We start from the raw sequence: 14,720 nt of genomic DNA on the forward strand, positions 1-14,720 counted from the left end.
TGCCAAGTCACACTCCAACCAACAGTTTGGAACAATGCTGCTGTTTACAAATTATGCAATCACAGTTAAAGATTGTTACTTGTGAAGTGTAGTTGTGGTTAAAGCATAATAACGATGTATTCTTGGAGGTTACATGGACACAGTTATGTGTCCGTGTTGTCAGGCTGAACCACAAGAGTATTTTTTCCCCAACCATGGATAATGAAGAGACTGGATGAGATGTGGTATAGACGTATAATATAGTTGGACATCCTCCTCTGTGTGTGTGTGTGTGTGTGTGTGTGTGTGTGTGTGTGTGTGTGTGTGTGTGTGTGTGTGTGTGTGTGTGTGTGTGTGTGTGTGTGTGTGTGTGGTGTCACTGGTGTGTGTGTGTGTGTGTGTGTGTGTGTGTGTGTGTGTGTGTGATTATGATTTTTCTCTCTCTCCTGTGGCTTAGTTTCAGTTCGGACATTACCAGACCATATTTTCTATGTTGTCTGTTTGCATACATACTGTATATAAAACACTAAATCAGGTCAGGTCTAAGCCGTGGAAGCGTTATAGTCGTGCTCCATGTTAAATCTCTTTTTAATCTGATTCTCTCTCTTCTTGTTTGATATAGCCTACCCACTCTCACTAAGCTAAATCTGGGAGACGGTTGGCTTGACTCTCAGGAAACAAGCAGCTAAATGTGGCTCAGTCCAGCTGAAATGGGCAGTCTTTTCCGTCAGCCATGTGCAATAGGTTATAGGCCTGGGGGGGGACTCCCACTTTCTGCTGAGAGGACACTCAGTTAAGATAAGGCCGCAGTGGGAACTCCAGCACTCTTTGTATTTTCTGCTTTTGTTTAGTCAGATAGTTGGAAAGCCAAGAGGGAGACTGTGTGGGAGACACAGGGAAGAAGACTGGTGCAGGGATCTGAATCCTAGATCAGCAGACATATACGTGTCTTACATACTTTCTATCAATTACACACCCCATGAAGCCTTTTTGGATTTTCTTTGTCTCCACCTGGCCGAAGGCATGGGGAGAGAGTATGTTTTGCACTCCGTCCGTCCGTCCGTGTGTGTGTGTGGGTGTGTGTCCGTCCGTCCGTCAACAGCTAATCTCCGGCACCGTTAACCCGGTCGATGTCAAATCTTGCACACACACTCCCTGGATGCCAACGATAAACCTCTGCCCCATAATTTCCAGAACGGCCTGTTATAGCGCCACCAGGAGGCCGCTTTGTGCAAAACAAGTTTTTGGACAGTACACGTACAGATTTTGTCCAAACATCACGCAAATTGGTACACAGTCTCTCTAGAGCCATTCAACGAAACTTGTCTTTCAGATTTCTCAGACTCCATCCTGATTGGCTAAGATTGGCTTCCAAAGTTCGCAGGAGTGCTCAGTTTCAAACGAAATGCTGCAAATCATGAACACATCGCGTGACTTCCGTGACATTGTGCACGCACATTCCCACTAGGCCGAGGAAGAAATGCCACGTGACCATTTTCAACTCAGCCTCATGGTGGCGCTATAACGGCGCTATAACTCGCCGAAAAGTGTTTTTACCTCTAACTGCACGGATCTGTGGATAACTTTGTATGCCTGGAATTTTTCACTGCTCGGAAGAATAATAGCATACCTTCCCAATAAATTATTGGGCGTATTGGGCTTTTATTGGGAAGGTCTTATTCTTACGGTTTGAGGGAAAGGAAGTTCCAGATTGAGGGTTCCGGCCTGATGACTACAAAACAATGACTACAACATGACGTAACGATATCATCATCCGCTCCCGACCGGATCACACAGCAATTTAGTAACACAGACCAGGCGTTCCTCCGAGGTGGAAAGCCTGGTGACGCGAGTTTACCGGTACGAGACTCAAATAGTCTCAAATCTCCTATTGACACCAAATTATTGATTTAGGAATGCGACAAAAACTCTGGGGGGTGGGAGGGATAAAATACTCATTTTTGTATGTTCTTTTCTATTTGACCCATATGTGATATGAAAAATGTATATTAATAAAGAACCTTTGAGCTAATAATAAAACCCCATAGAATTCAAGGTTTCACCGGATGTGTAATTGATAGAAGAAAATAAGTAATTATTTTAGGTGAACTACTCTTTTAACCACTGAAACCCTCCAATACCTATTGGGAGAACAACAATGTTCAAATACAGCAGCAAGATTTGTGAACTGTTATGCGATAAAAGAAGGTTAGCCAATGGAATACAACAACCCTAAGGACTACTATGTGTACCGCTGTCCGCTAGGCCATACTGCACATGTAAACAGAGATGCTACATCTTAATCCATTCTGACCTGAGATCAGATTCATACGAGGTTTCCACTGGACACACACTGGTCTGATTAACCCATTCTGACCTGAGATCAGATTCTAAAAATGTCAGTCGATTTTTCAAAAAATAGCAGACCTACAAGCTCCTAGCGCGCCACTCGGTGGCGCGCTATGAGCTTGTAGATCTGCTATTTTTCAATAGCTAAAGCACGACATGATGCCAACACCAAAATGGGTTCCCGTTCAGAATGGGTTAAATTTAAGGCATTTTTTGTATATGATTTAAATATAGAAAAAATGTCTTAATATGTCCACATTTGTCACTAATTATTCCTCCTTTTTTTCTGTGTGATTGATTAATGGGTCTGTGATTTGTCAGTTTAAGGGTTGGCATGTGTTTACCAAAGGGTAAAACAGTATAGTTATTGCACTTTATATTAGTTTATTACTAATTAAATTAATTTAAGTAAATAACGTATTTTTCTTACTGTTCACGAACATTCATTGTTGAAAAACCTGGTCACTAAAGAATTCCTTCCACATAATCTTAATAATCTTTATGTTAGCTGCAACTGGCAACATGGCTGTGAGTCATGCCTATGGAGTCGGATATTTGGAAACAGAGGCGCCCAAAAGGTATTCTACCTTGATATAATATTAAGTATGTAAAGATTTCTAATGATGAATGTTAGCTGGAAATCACAGTTTGTCATTATCTCCCCCTTTGACCTTGATGTTTCATTCTTCTACAAGGTTGATGGGTCTTTGTTTCTAACAATTCACCTTGTCCTCTAAATAGCTGATGGGCTTATAGCTGGAGAGAGTATGGAAAATCAATGCTTAAAGCCTGAGTCTCTCTTTTCCCTGTTCCGTGTGTGTGTGTGCGTGTGTGTGTGCGTGTGTGTGTGTGCGTGTGTGCGTGTGTGCGTGTGCGCGTGCGTGCGTGCGCGCGTGCGCGCGTGCGTGCGTGCGTGCGTGCGTGCGTGCGCGTGTGTGTGTGTGTGTGTGTGTGTGTATATGTATATCTAAATATAGTATATATGTGTATATGCATTCTTTTCAGCAATTGTTTTTGGTGGGTAGATCTTGTTGAGCTGGTCATTTTGAAAGTACAAAACGTCTGGGCACCCCTGGTGTTACTGCATGATACAGCATTAACATCATATCATGCTCTGTAGCATGTATACAAAATGCTGAGCAGACCCAGTTGACCTCGACTTTGGTGCAGCAGCACACACTGTGATGCCTGCGCGTCAGTGTGATACGTAAGGGGGGGAAAAACAGAAGAGCAACTCTTCCTCAGGCGACTGAGTATCTCAATGCAGGACTGGGTCAGTCTGTCAACAACTACATATATAGAAAGGTATGTCGATACTAGTTATAGTGAGTAGCAGTGCATAAACTCCTCATTACAAAGAACATTTGAGAGTTCATTCCTGGGAAAAAACCATAGGCAATCTACAGAGATGTGAAAAAATTATAACATGGTCAGATGAGTCATGCTGCCCCATATTCTCCAGAAGTGGGTGAGTGTGTGTGTGTGTGTGTGTGTGTGTGTGTGTGTGTGTGTGTGTGTGTGTGTGTGTGGCGTACACCAAGAGGATGGTACAGGCTCGAATGCTTCATGGCCCCTAAAGTGAGGGCATCTGGTGGCTACGTTTCACTGTGGGGGAGCATTTTTCTGCTATGGTTTGGGTTCTCTTCTCTTCTCAGAGGGAAGGGGGGTGGTCTGATGAAACATTTCTATCCGAGTGGGAGTGGTATACTATCTTCCAGGATGTATTGGCAATATTCCCATCCACAGGGTACTGGGTGGTTTAATGCTTTCGCAGTCACTAGATCTCAACCCACTTGAACGCCTTTTGACCAAAGCGGGTGCAGTACTTAGTTTAGACAGTTTTTGGTTTAGACTAGTCATTGGTTAGACCAGTCATTAGTCCTACAACTACAACCTATCTCAAACGCTCACCCTAAACCTAACCTCCCACGGGGCAGCACACCTAAACCTAACCTTAACCCATGTCTAACCGATGACTAGTCTAAACTAAGTATGCACCCCCACCAAAGCAACTATAGTTCAAGGTTCAAGTTTATTTAGTGTCTTCCGAAGGGCAAATTGGGTTGCAGTGGCATAGACAGACATCAGTAAATCAAACAACACAATTGTCAGTTTCAGCAGTCTGGACTGACAAGTTGCAGACCGGTGCCATTTGGGGATAAAGGGTTGTAATAGTTGCAAGGAGCTGCGTTGGTTGTGAGTCTTGTGACTGTGGACTGGCATTTAGACCAACACGTTTGACAGCCTGTCTAGTCTCTACTACCGTCACCAAAACACCAAATGAGTCTTATACCTCACCAAAACCTGTTTTTGTTTCAATTTGTCACTGTAAATAACTAAATAAATATTCTGTATGACACAATTGTGATGCAATGATGTAGACTACTGTATACAAACACTCACAATCACTCACAATCACTCACAATCGCACACTCTAAAAACAACAGTAAACATCATCACACTGACACTAAAAATTGACCTGCGCTAACGCTTGGAGTTGGAAGTTTGTTTGTCTGTGTGTGTGTGTGTGTGCATGTGTCCCAAGTCCCAACATGCACAAGTATACAAAAGTGTGTCTATTCATTGTCTCAGCCTCTCAGGGCACTAATTGAAATTCAAATGCTGGTATGCCGTAAGATGATATCACATTGCCGGTTACTATTAAATATACATTCCAGACATTGGATATTAAGGCCACTACGATGGTTTAACATAACGGTGCCAATGTCACACTCTGCCCTCCAACGTGTTTTAATCTGGTATCTGCAACAGTTGCTGTTCTTCAAGGACTTAATAGTCCACAGCCAGAGATATTCCACATACCGTGGATTCAATCCAGCCTCAAATTCACATTCTCTATAAGTCTGTCTATGTGTTTCTCTACTATCGTATCTTCAGACACATAGTCATGCAGGGCAAAGACCATCTATGTACAGAAAAGGGGAACTAATTGGATCCGTATACGGACCCAATAAGTGATAATTAACCCAGAGGACGCTATACTGTACTGTGTATAGGAAAGCAGTCGAGCACATTTCATTTCTACAGTAGAGAGACGGAGAGAGAGAGGAAGAGCAGGACAAAGCAACATGGACACAGATTGAAATACATTTAGGGAACATTCATCATCAGAGGACGTAGCGCTGTGCTAATCAGACGACGATAACCTTTGAACCCATTTTGGGACGGGAACCCCTATTGGTGTTTTAAACATTATGTTATAATTTAGCTATTGAAAAATAGCAGACCTACAAGCTCGTAGCGCGCCACCGAGTGGCGCGCTACGAGCTTGTAGGTCTGCTATTTTTGAAAAGTGGTGAAAATGTGGCCTAAATCTTATATATATATAAGATATGGGGGGGTGCCTGGAACTACATATTTTTAGATGGGGGTCCGTGGCACAATATAAATAATTCTGTGGGTCCTTGACAGACATGAAAAAGGTTGAGCACCACTGACACAGAAACCTTTTTTTATCGACTTCAGTCCAAAATGGGTTAATGGGCACATCTTAAAACCTCCACATTGAAATGCCGAGTGAGTCTGACCCGACCGTGTGTGTGTTTTCTCTTTGCAGTCTCGCAGCGTGGATAAGCAGCACGCCGTCATCAACTACGAGGTCGGCAGCGACGAGCACAAAGTCAAAGACCTGGGAAGCCTCAACGGGGTGAGTAATGTGGGCGATAAGACCAGGGAGATGAGCAAGAGGAGCTCGGGGGGGTGGGGGGGAAGATAGCAGGATGGTCAGTGGCGTGCACAGATAGACACTAGGGGGTGCTAGAGCACCCCCTGCCCTTTTGGCAATGTGCTCTTAAATTTTTTTTTTTTTTAATTTTTTTCTTTATTTGTAGTGTGTGGACCATGGTGACATTGATCAATTATTGATAAAAACGCTAGTACTATATTATTTAGGCCCCCACAATCTAAAGCTATGTTTCTATGTCAGTGGTTCTAAGCAGATCTACAAGCAGATCTACAAGCTCATAGCGCGCCACCGAGTGGCGTGCTATGAGCTTGTAGATCTGCTATTTTTCAATAGCTAAAGCATACCATAATGCTAATACTAAATGTCTGTGCACGCCACTGAGGATGGTGAAAGAATGGAGAGAGGACACAGAGAAACCGTGCGAGAAAAGAAAAGGAATTTGAAGGAACTTTTGTAAAAATGAGAGATGCAGGGATAGAGAGAGAGAGAAAGAGAGAGAGAGGGAGAGAGAGAGAGAGAGAGAGACACACACACACACACACACACACACACACACACACACACACACACACACACACACACACAGAGAGCAACAGAGAGCGAGAGAGCGAGAGCAGGTTCACCATAGTGAGGGATGAGCTAATGCAAATTGAGGTTAGAGGTGAACTTTCACTCGGCAGTCTTGTCAATAGGTTAATGGAGATCTCTGTCAGGGTCTGGGTCAACTGGAATCCAGATCCAATTAATGTAACGAGCCACGGTAAATTAAGCGGAAAAAAAAAGCGGTTTGCGTCTCGGCACATCGTGGCGTTATATCAAAGGAAATGGTCGTCCTTTGTTGGATTATTATGCTATAACGATCAGTCACTGCAGCCTATGTTGTTCTGTCGTGAGGACATGTGAAGTTATGACATTGCACTCCCCTAATGTCGTCTCTCTCAAAGGCTATTGGAAAACTCCAACTGCCTACATAAAACGTGTTCTTTTTCCTGTGATAGGATTCAGGTATAAATTTGCCAATTTGACAAACCTACAGTATAGCTACATGTAGCCTATTCACACACATACAGCAACGTGGCCAGTATTATGTGTTCATCTTCAGCTGACCAGTGTTGCTTTTAGCCTCGTGATCTTTACGGTATAATCACGCTCTGGGGCATATGTAGCTTTTGAGCGTGTTAAGTCGGCACTTACAGGAAATACAGGAATGTTTTTTTATATATATACATGTGTATGTACTGATACTTTGAGTTAAATTAACAATATTGGATAGTGCTGTATATACACCGTATATTAAAACAAATATATATATATATATATCTAGTGAGCAGAAAGAAAAAAACAACAGTTTTGACTCTCAGAATGACCTCTTTATTTAGCTTTTATAGTTATGTTGGTGTGGCTCACCAACGCATGGCGTGAGTCATCTGTTCCGCAGATCTGCTGATGGCATGTCAGTAGCTCACTAAGCCAGCTTAATGTTTTCTTATTTGTCCAAATGAATTAAAGAATACACATGTATTCTTTCCAATGTTAGCCTGGGGAAGTGGTTAGAGTGACGGGGGAATTCAACACACGTACATACACATAAACACACATAATCACATTGGCCTTGTACAACCAATGACACACAATAATGTGAAAAGCTGTTGTTGTAGTTATCCTTTTCTGACTTGAGTAAAAGTACCAGTATGGCATCAAATTACACTCGAAGTACCAAAAGTGAATGTACTAATTACACAGAATGGCCCATTTCACAAGTTCAATATGTGTAGAAAACTAGAAATCTTTTGAAAATAGCAGATCTACAAGCTCACAACAACAGGCCGTATCGAGACACGTTGTAGATTAATCAAAATCGACATAGTACTTATAGTAACAAAAGTTTTCAAATGATTGTAGTGGTGTAAAAGTGAAGATACCGCAAATGTGTCACCCATTTTGGGCTGAAACCCCTTTTGGTGTTAGCATTATGTTATGCTTTAGCTATTGAAAAATAGCAGATCTACAAGCTCATAGCGCGCCACCGAGTGCCGCGCTACGAGCTTGTAGGTCTGCTATTTAAAAAAAATCGAAGAACGACTGACATGGAAACATAGCTTTTTCAGAAAACTGTCCTTTTCAAACAGCATATTTTTAGAATCTGATCTCAGGTCAAAATGGGTTGAGTACAATACTTGAGTACATGTACTTTCACTTTACTTTCCACCACAGGATTGAGAGCTCTGAAAACAGGATGCAGACGACGCATCTTTTTTGAGCCACACGTGGCATGACTCATGCAGTCAGTCACAGCAGCCTCAGCGCTCAGTCATACATAGCGGCCGCTAGCCTAGCTTTAGACATTATATATCCCAGATCCTCTCCTGCATCAGACAGGAAGCCAAAGGGTCAGAGCCACTTCCTGCCATGTCATAACTAATTGGCTCGAATCCCTTCTTCTGTGGTGGTGAGTGACGGCATCCATACTGACAGGATGCTCTCTCTCTCTCTCTCTCTCTCTCTCTCTCTCTCTCTCTCGCTGAATCAATCAGTGGATGTGAGGTCAGGTGTGACGTGTGAAATGACTTAACAAGTACTGAAAAGGTCATTTTTTTTTCATTTAACCCATTTTGACATGAGGACGATTCTACAAAACGCCTTCTAAATCCTGACAGTTGTCAGGATGAAAAACCCTATGTTTCTGTGTCAGTCGTTCTCAAACCTTTTTGTTGTAAAGGACTCCCAAAAATATATGTAATTGGCCGCTGACCCCCATCTGAAAATATGTTGTTCCAGGGACCCCCCCCCCTCCCCAGAAGCAAAGATTTGAGTTAGAAACGTTCGCTCTGAAAGAATATATTCAAACATTTGGGCCACATTTTCACGATTTTTCAAAAATAGCAGACCTACAAGCTTGTAGATCTGCTATTTTTCAATAGCTAAAGTATAACAGGAGGAGGGGAAAGTTGTTTTATGACCACCACCGCAAGCTTAGGTGTGATTGAATTTCTGCTGCCGGGCCTAATGAAACATGATCTATGTGTTCAGGTCATATGCTGCATGCATGGGTTGAAGGAGGAGAGAGGGTGGGAGAGAGAGAGAGAAAGAGAGAAAGGGGGGGGGGGGGAGAAAGAGAGAGAGAGTGAGAGTGTGTTTGACAGTCAGAAGTGTGGGTGATGATAGAGATTGCATTGAGAGGGTGAAGGAGAGGTAAAGCTCTGCTGTCACTGTCAGGTTATAGCCTCGATATACCCAGGCTTTCATTTACTGTCAGGTCAGTGTCCTCGGCTGTGTACAGACCACCTGACACCTTCCTCAGGAGGGCGTCAGGCGGCGTCAGCTGACTCGACTGGCGCCATTCTACAGGCCAGTGCTCAAACAGGACCGACCTGAGTGACAGCATGGCCTTTTCCAGTTCACTCCGGGCTGATTTGTCACTCATTTTGTCATGTTAGGCCTAAAGTTAAGTAAACAGTATACAAGTTACTCATATGAGTTATTACATGGTCTTCAGTAGGGCTGCAACTATCAATTATTTTCGTAGTAATTATTCTTTTGGTTACTTTTTTTGATTCATCGAATAATCCCAGTGAAATGTTGGTTTGCCTTGGTGTAATTAAAGTATCTTTAGTTGATTTTTAGAGGGAGACATTTTATGGTTTGTCCATGAATGCTTTGGAGATGTGATTAGTTAAATATTTACAGAATTCAAATGATAGTTTTGACTTTTATTCATTTGTAATACACTGTCAGTAATGGTGAATGTTTTGATCTACTTTAACCCATTCTGAACGGGAACCCATTTTGGTGTTAGCGTCATGTTATGCTTTAGCCATTGAAAAATTGCAGATCTACAAGCTCATAGCGCGCCACCGAGTGGCGCGCTACGAGCTTGTAGGTCTGCTATTTTTGAAAAATCAAAGAACGACTGACATTTTTAGAATCTGATCTCAGGTCAGAATGGGTTAATCAGACCAGTGTGTGTCCAGTGGAAACCTCGTATGAATCTGATCTCAGGCTTTTCTTTTTTAGGGGTTAAGAAAGCATTTGAATAATGTGGGAGAAAAACATCTATGTGAGACTCGTTTTTTTTTTTACCTTAATTTAGCTGGTATATGTATATCCCAAATAAAGTAAAAAAATATTAAATGTTCAAATGGAATCATAGAATGTCCCCTGCATGTTATCAGCATAGAATAACCCATTTTGGGGCGCCGGGAACCCCTTTTGGTGTTTCAAGCATTCTGTTATACTTTAGCTATTGAAAAATAGCAGATCTACAAGCTCATAGAGCTTGTAGGTCTGCTATTTTTGAAAAATCGTAAAAATGCGGCACAGATCTTTGAATAGGTATATTATCCTTTCAGAGCGAACGTTCTTTTTTTATACGTCAGGCCTAAATGGGATAATGTTAAATTCCTGCCGGATAATTGATTGCCGATGAATAATTTAAAGCATGTTATATGTTTGTATCTCCTTGTGCAGACCTTCGTAAACGACGTCCGTATCCAGGAACAGATGTACATCACTCTGAAACTGGAGGACAAGCTGAGGTTTGGATATGATATCCTTTCAACTGGTTTGGACTACAAATGATCCACGTATATGATTTTTTTTTATATTTCCAGGAATTTACAAAATTACAAAATCCATAACAGAGACACGAGGGTAAATTCAAATACTCCGTATAAAATCCTTTCATCCTCCTACTATTGAATAAAAAATGTCCTTTCTGTCCTTCATTTTCTCCTGTGGTGGGTTGACTATAATCGATCTCAAATTGGGCATTTTTCTGTGAACTCTCGCTCAATTAACACCGCTGTGGGTGGAGTTGTGGGAGTGACTCACTCACGGGAGCAGTGCCAGGGTGCCCATTAATTAACATCTCAGTCATCATATGGGATACTATAGAAGCTTGGATGCTGTATCTGGGCAGAGTGGCTCAGTCACACGATGCTATATAGCGACAACACCAGCAGAGAAAGAGAGAGCTGTTTCGGTGGTGCAAAGTTATAGAGCTCTTTGATTTAAATGCATAGCATGCAGCACACCCAGCCAGGCTGTGCTACACATAATAACCTATATAGACTTGGGTGCACCAATATGGTCAATAAAGCACAGAATTATAGACTACATTAATGGTCTTCTTTCAGGTCTCCCCCCAGACAGCCTTGGCCCATTTTAGAAAGTAGCTTCTAGAGTTGTAATAAAGGTCTAAATCCCAGATTTGTATGTATGTATTTATGCAGTTATATAGGCTAGCTCATTGTGGATGTCTCCTTTCACATTACGGTACATTCTGAGACCAAAATCACTCAAATGATTTAAGGCTAAAAAATACATCTCTGACTCGGTTTTACTGGTCATCTACTAACTGTTCCCTCTGAGTTAAAAACATGGTGAGCTAGAATTAGATTCTCCAGAGGATCCCAAGAATAAAATAAATCCAATCTAAAACCTTTTATGTTCTCCCCGCCTTTTATTACATTTTGCACGTTGGCCTTTGTTCTTTTTGTGCAATTTAATTTCTCTATTTGTTTCTCCTTCTTAAATTAAATGTTGTGCTTTATTTATAGCGAAGCACTTTGAATTGCCTTTGTGAATGAAAAGAGCCATGTCCATAATATTAAAAAGGCATACTGAATAATACTTCAAATTGAAAGTTTACCTTTCAGCTTGTCCTGAGCTCATAATAATGTTCCGGTCTTCAGTGCTCTCTGCTTGCAGGCCTCCGCAGGTTGTGTGTGGGGAAGGCAGGTTGTGCCTTCGGGTGCAGTACTTAGTTTAGACAGTTTTTGGTTTAGACTACCGTAGTCATTGGTTAGACCAGTCTTTAGTCCTATACAACTACAACCTATCTCAAACCCTCACCCTAAACCTAACCTCCCACGGGGCAGCAGCACACCTAAACCTAACCTTAACCCATGTCTAACCGATGACTAGTCTAAACTAAGTATGCACCACGTGCCTTCACGGTCTTGGAAGCATTTATGTCCCCCACCGTTGAGGCCACGGATCAGGGCTGATCTCAGATCGTTTTGTGTGTGTGCGTGTGTAGCAGTTTCCCTTGTTGTTTCCAGTATAGTTCCTTGACCTGCCCGTCTCACATACCAACCTGTTCACTGTGGTCAGAGGAGAGCTCACCGTGCCTGAGGAGGCTCTCAAGGTAAACACAAACGCACGCACACAAACACACACACACACACACACACACACACACACACACACACACACACACACACACACACACACACACACACACACACACACACACACACACAGACGTTTCTAATTGAAGGGACCCTTTTTGCTAAAAAATATATGTTAATTACGTTTAGAAGATTTAGAACACTTACCTGGAGGTCTTCGTGTGTGTAATATGTGGTTTTAGATATTTTAGATTTCAGCAGTGAGCCCAGTGTCTCTGAATTGATGTCATGGACACTGGGCTCACTTACTTCCTGGACTATACCAAGGACTGTCTAAAGAGGACAAGAAGCGAAGACCGTAAGGGCGCCGCCATGTTGATCACATGGTGCTCCATGGAAGGAAAGAAACATGCGCAATGGGCTTTATGCAGCCAACACTTCCTCGTTCAGCTTCCTTGGTCTGCAACTGCGCATGTTCCTTTCCTTCCATGGAGCACCATGTGATCAACATGGCGGCGCCCTTACGGTCTTCGCTTCTTGTCCTCTTTAGACAGTCCTTGGACTATACATGTTGTCTCAGTAAGACAGCCCTCCCCCTATCCACAAGGAGGAGCAGTGCACCAAATCATTATGGGAATTGTAGTCCAGGAAGGAAGTGAGCCCAGTGTCGATGATATCAGAGACACTGGGCTCACTGCTAAAATCTAAAATATCTAAAACCACATATTACACACACAAAGACCCCCAGGAAAGTGTTCTAAATCTTCTAAATGTCATTAACACATATTCTTTTGCTAAAAGGGTCCCTTTAACATTGCATATACACATATTTGTAGCGCATTATGATTATGCTCATAATGACCTAATAAATATGGACATGGCCTTTATCATTTTCTTTCCCTCTGTATATCCACCTTTCACTCTCCACCCCACTCCCTCCTCCTTCAACCGTCTAATCCTTCTGCTCCAGCATGAGAAGTTCACCAGCGGTCTCCAGCTCAGCAAGAAGCCCTCTAATGGTGAAACCAATCCTCCCGCCAAATCTCCCATCAAGACCCCCACAAAAGTCCTCAAGACACCCAGCGGTGGCAGCCCGAAGCTGGGGGAGGGCAGGACGGCAGACGGTGTGGTGGTCGCCTCCCTGGTCGAACCGCCGGCTAAAACCCCTGACATGCACAAAGGAGATGATAAGACAGCAGGTGAGAGGCTATTAGTATGAATGTGTTATTGTCTCCACCAGGCCGAAGGCATGTGGGGAGAGTATGTTTTGCACTCCGTCCGTCCGCGTGTGTGTCCGTGTGTGTGTGTGTCCGTGAACAGCTAATCTCGGCCACCGTTAACCCGGTCGATGCCATATTTTGCACACACACTCCCTGGATGCCAACCATGAACCTCTGCCCCAAACTTTCCAGAACGGCCTGTTATAGCGCCACCAGGAGGCCGCTTTGTGCAAAACACGTTTTTGCACAGTACACCTACAGATTTTGTCCAAACATCACGCAAATTGGTACACAGTCTCTCTAGAGCCATTCAACGAAACGTGTCTTTCAGATTTATCAGACTCCATCCTGATTGGTTAAGATTGGCTTCCAAAGTTCACAGGAGTGCTCAGTTTCAAACAAAATGCTGCAAATCATGAACACATCGCGTGATTTCCGTGAAATTGTGCACCCACATTCCCACTAGGCCGAGGACGAAATGCCACATGAACAATTTCAACTCAGCCTCAAGGTGGCGCTATAACTGGCCGAAAAGTGTTTTTACCTCTAACTGCACGGATCTGTGGATAACCTGGTGGAGACCTGTGCCCGGAAGGGCACTTTTTCTAGTTGTATATTGTTTTAGCTGTTTAGTGTTTATGTGCTTTTTGAGTGGTGCAACCACTCCAAGGAACGGCAACGTCCGTGTTCACCTATGTGTTCACCTATGTGGCCATGAGCACCAGTATATGACTATTAGTACCAGTAGGGGCGCTGTTGTGCCAGAAACAGAGAGAGAGAGATAGTATTAGTGCTGCACTGTTGCCTGCTGATGAGAGAGAGAGAGTGAGAGAGAGAGAAGAGAGAGGGGGGGGGGGGGGTGGAGGGAGTTACACCACTCAGTTCACACAGGTGTGATTTTAAAATGTGTATAATTGCCTGTGTAGTTCAAATATCGTAGAAAGTCTATTGATTTGTGGAGATTATCTTATTCAATTCGCTTATTTCCTTAATTTAACCGAAAAACCCCTCACAACAATTAAAACTATAGGCAACCCTGATATTTTTTGGGGGCTTTTCTGCCTTTTATTTGAGAGTGACAAAGTACGCTGACAGGAAATTGGGGAAGTATGTGGAGTGACCAGCTCAGTGGCCTTGTGGTTAGAGTGTCCGCCCTGAGACTGGGAGGTCGGGGTTCAATCCCCGGCCGGGTCATACCAAAGACTGTAAAAATGGGACCCAGTGCCTCCCAGCATCAAGGGTTGCGACATACTAGCGTCGTGTCCAGGGGGTGTACTTGTACATCAAGCTGCCTCACGCTACAGAAACAGGAGATAGGCTCCTGCCCTATGGCTC

The 14,720-nt window shown here is 43.1% G+C and overlaps 1 protein-coding gene and 1 long non-coding RNA gene across 3 annotated transcripts in view; one reads left to right on the forward strand and one right to left on the reverse strand.

Annotated features, from left to right (window-relative positions):
- LOC310865944 overlaps positions 1-9,831 on the reverse strand; it is a 197,185-nt gene extending 187,354 nt beyond the window's left edge. Inside the window, exon 1 of the long non-coding RNA XR_014569858.1 lies at positions 9,793-9,831. This is a non-coding gene — a long non-coding RNA (uncharacterized lncRNA). The remainder of the gene's footprint in view (positions 1-9,792) is intronic.
- The window catches only part of cep170aa (centrosomal protein 170Aa), an 84,111-nt gene that overhangs the window by 20,435 nt on the left and 48,956 nt on the right, over positions 1-14,720 (forward strand). For both annotated transcript variants that reach the window (XM_083775144.1, XM_083775145.1), the window contains exons 4-7: positions 5,906-5,995; positions 10,502-10,580; positions 12,124-12,182; positions 13,136-13,364. In XM_083775144.1, coding sequence (XP_083631270.1) covers positions 5,906-5,995; positions 10,502-10,580; positions 12,124-12,182; positions 13,136-13,364 — 457 coding nt within the window. The remainder of the gene's footprint in view (positions 1-5,905; positions 5,996-10,501; positions 10,581-12,123; positions 12,183-13,135; positions 13,365-14,720) is intronic.

This window comes from Protomyctophum parallelum, assembly GCF_964188405.1.
Source record: "Protomyctophum parallelum genome assembly, chromosome: 10".
Lineage (NCBI taxonomy): Eukaryota > Metazoa > Chordata > Actinopteri > Myctophiformes > Myctophidae > Protomyctophum > Protomyctophum parallelum.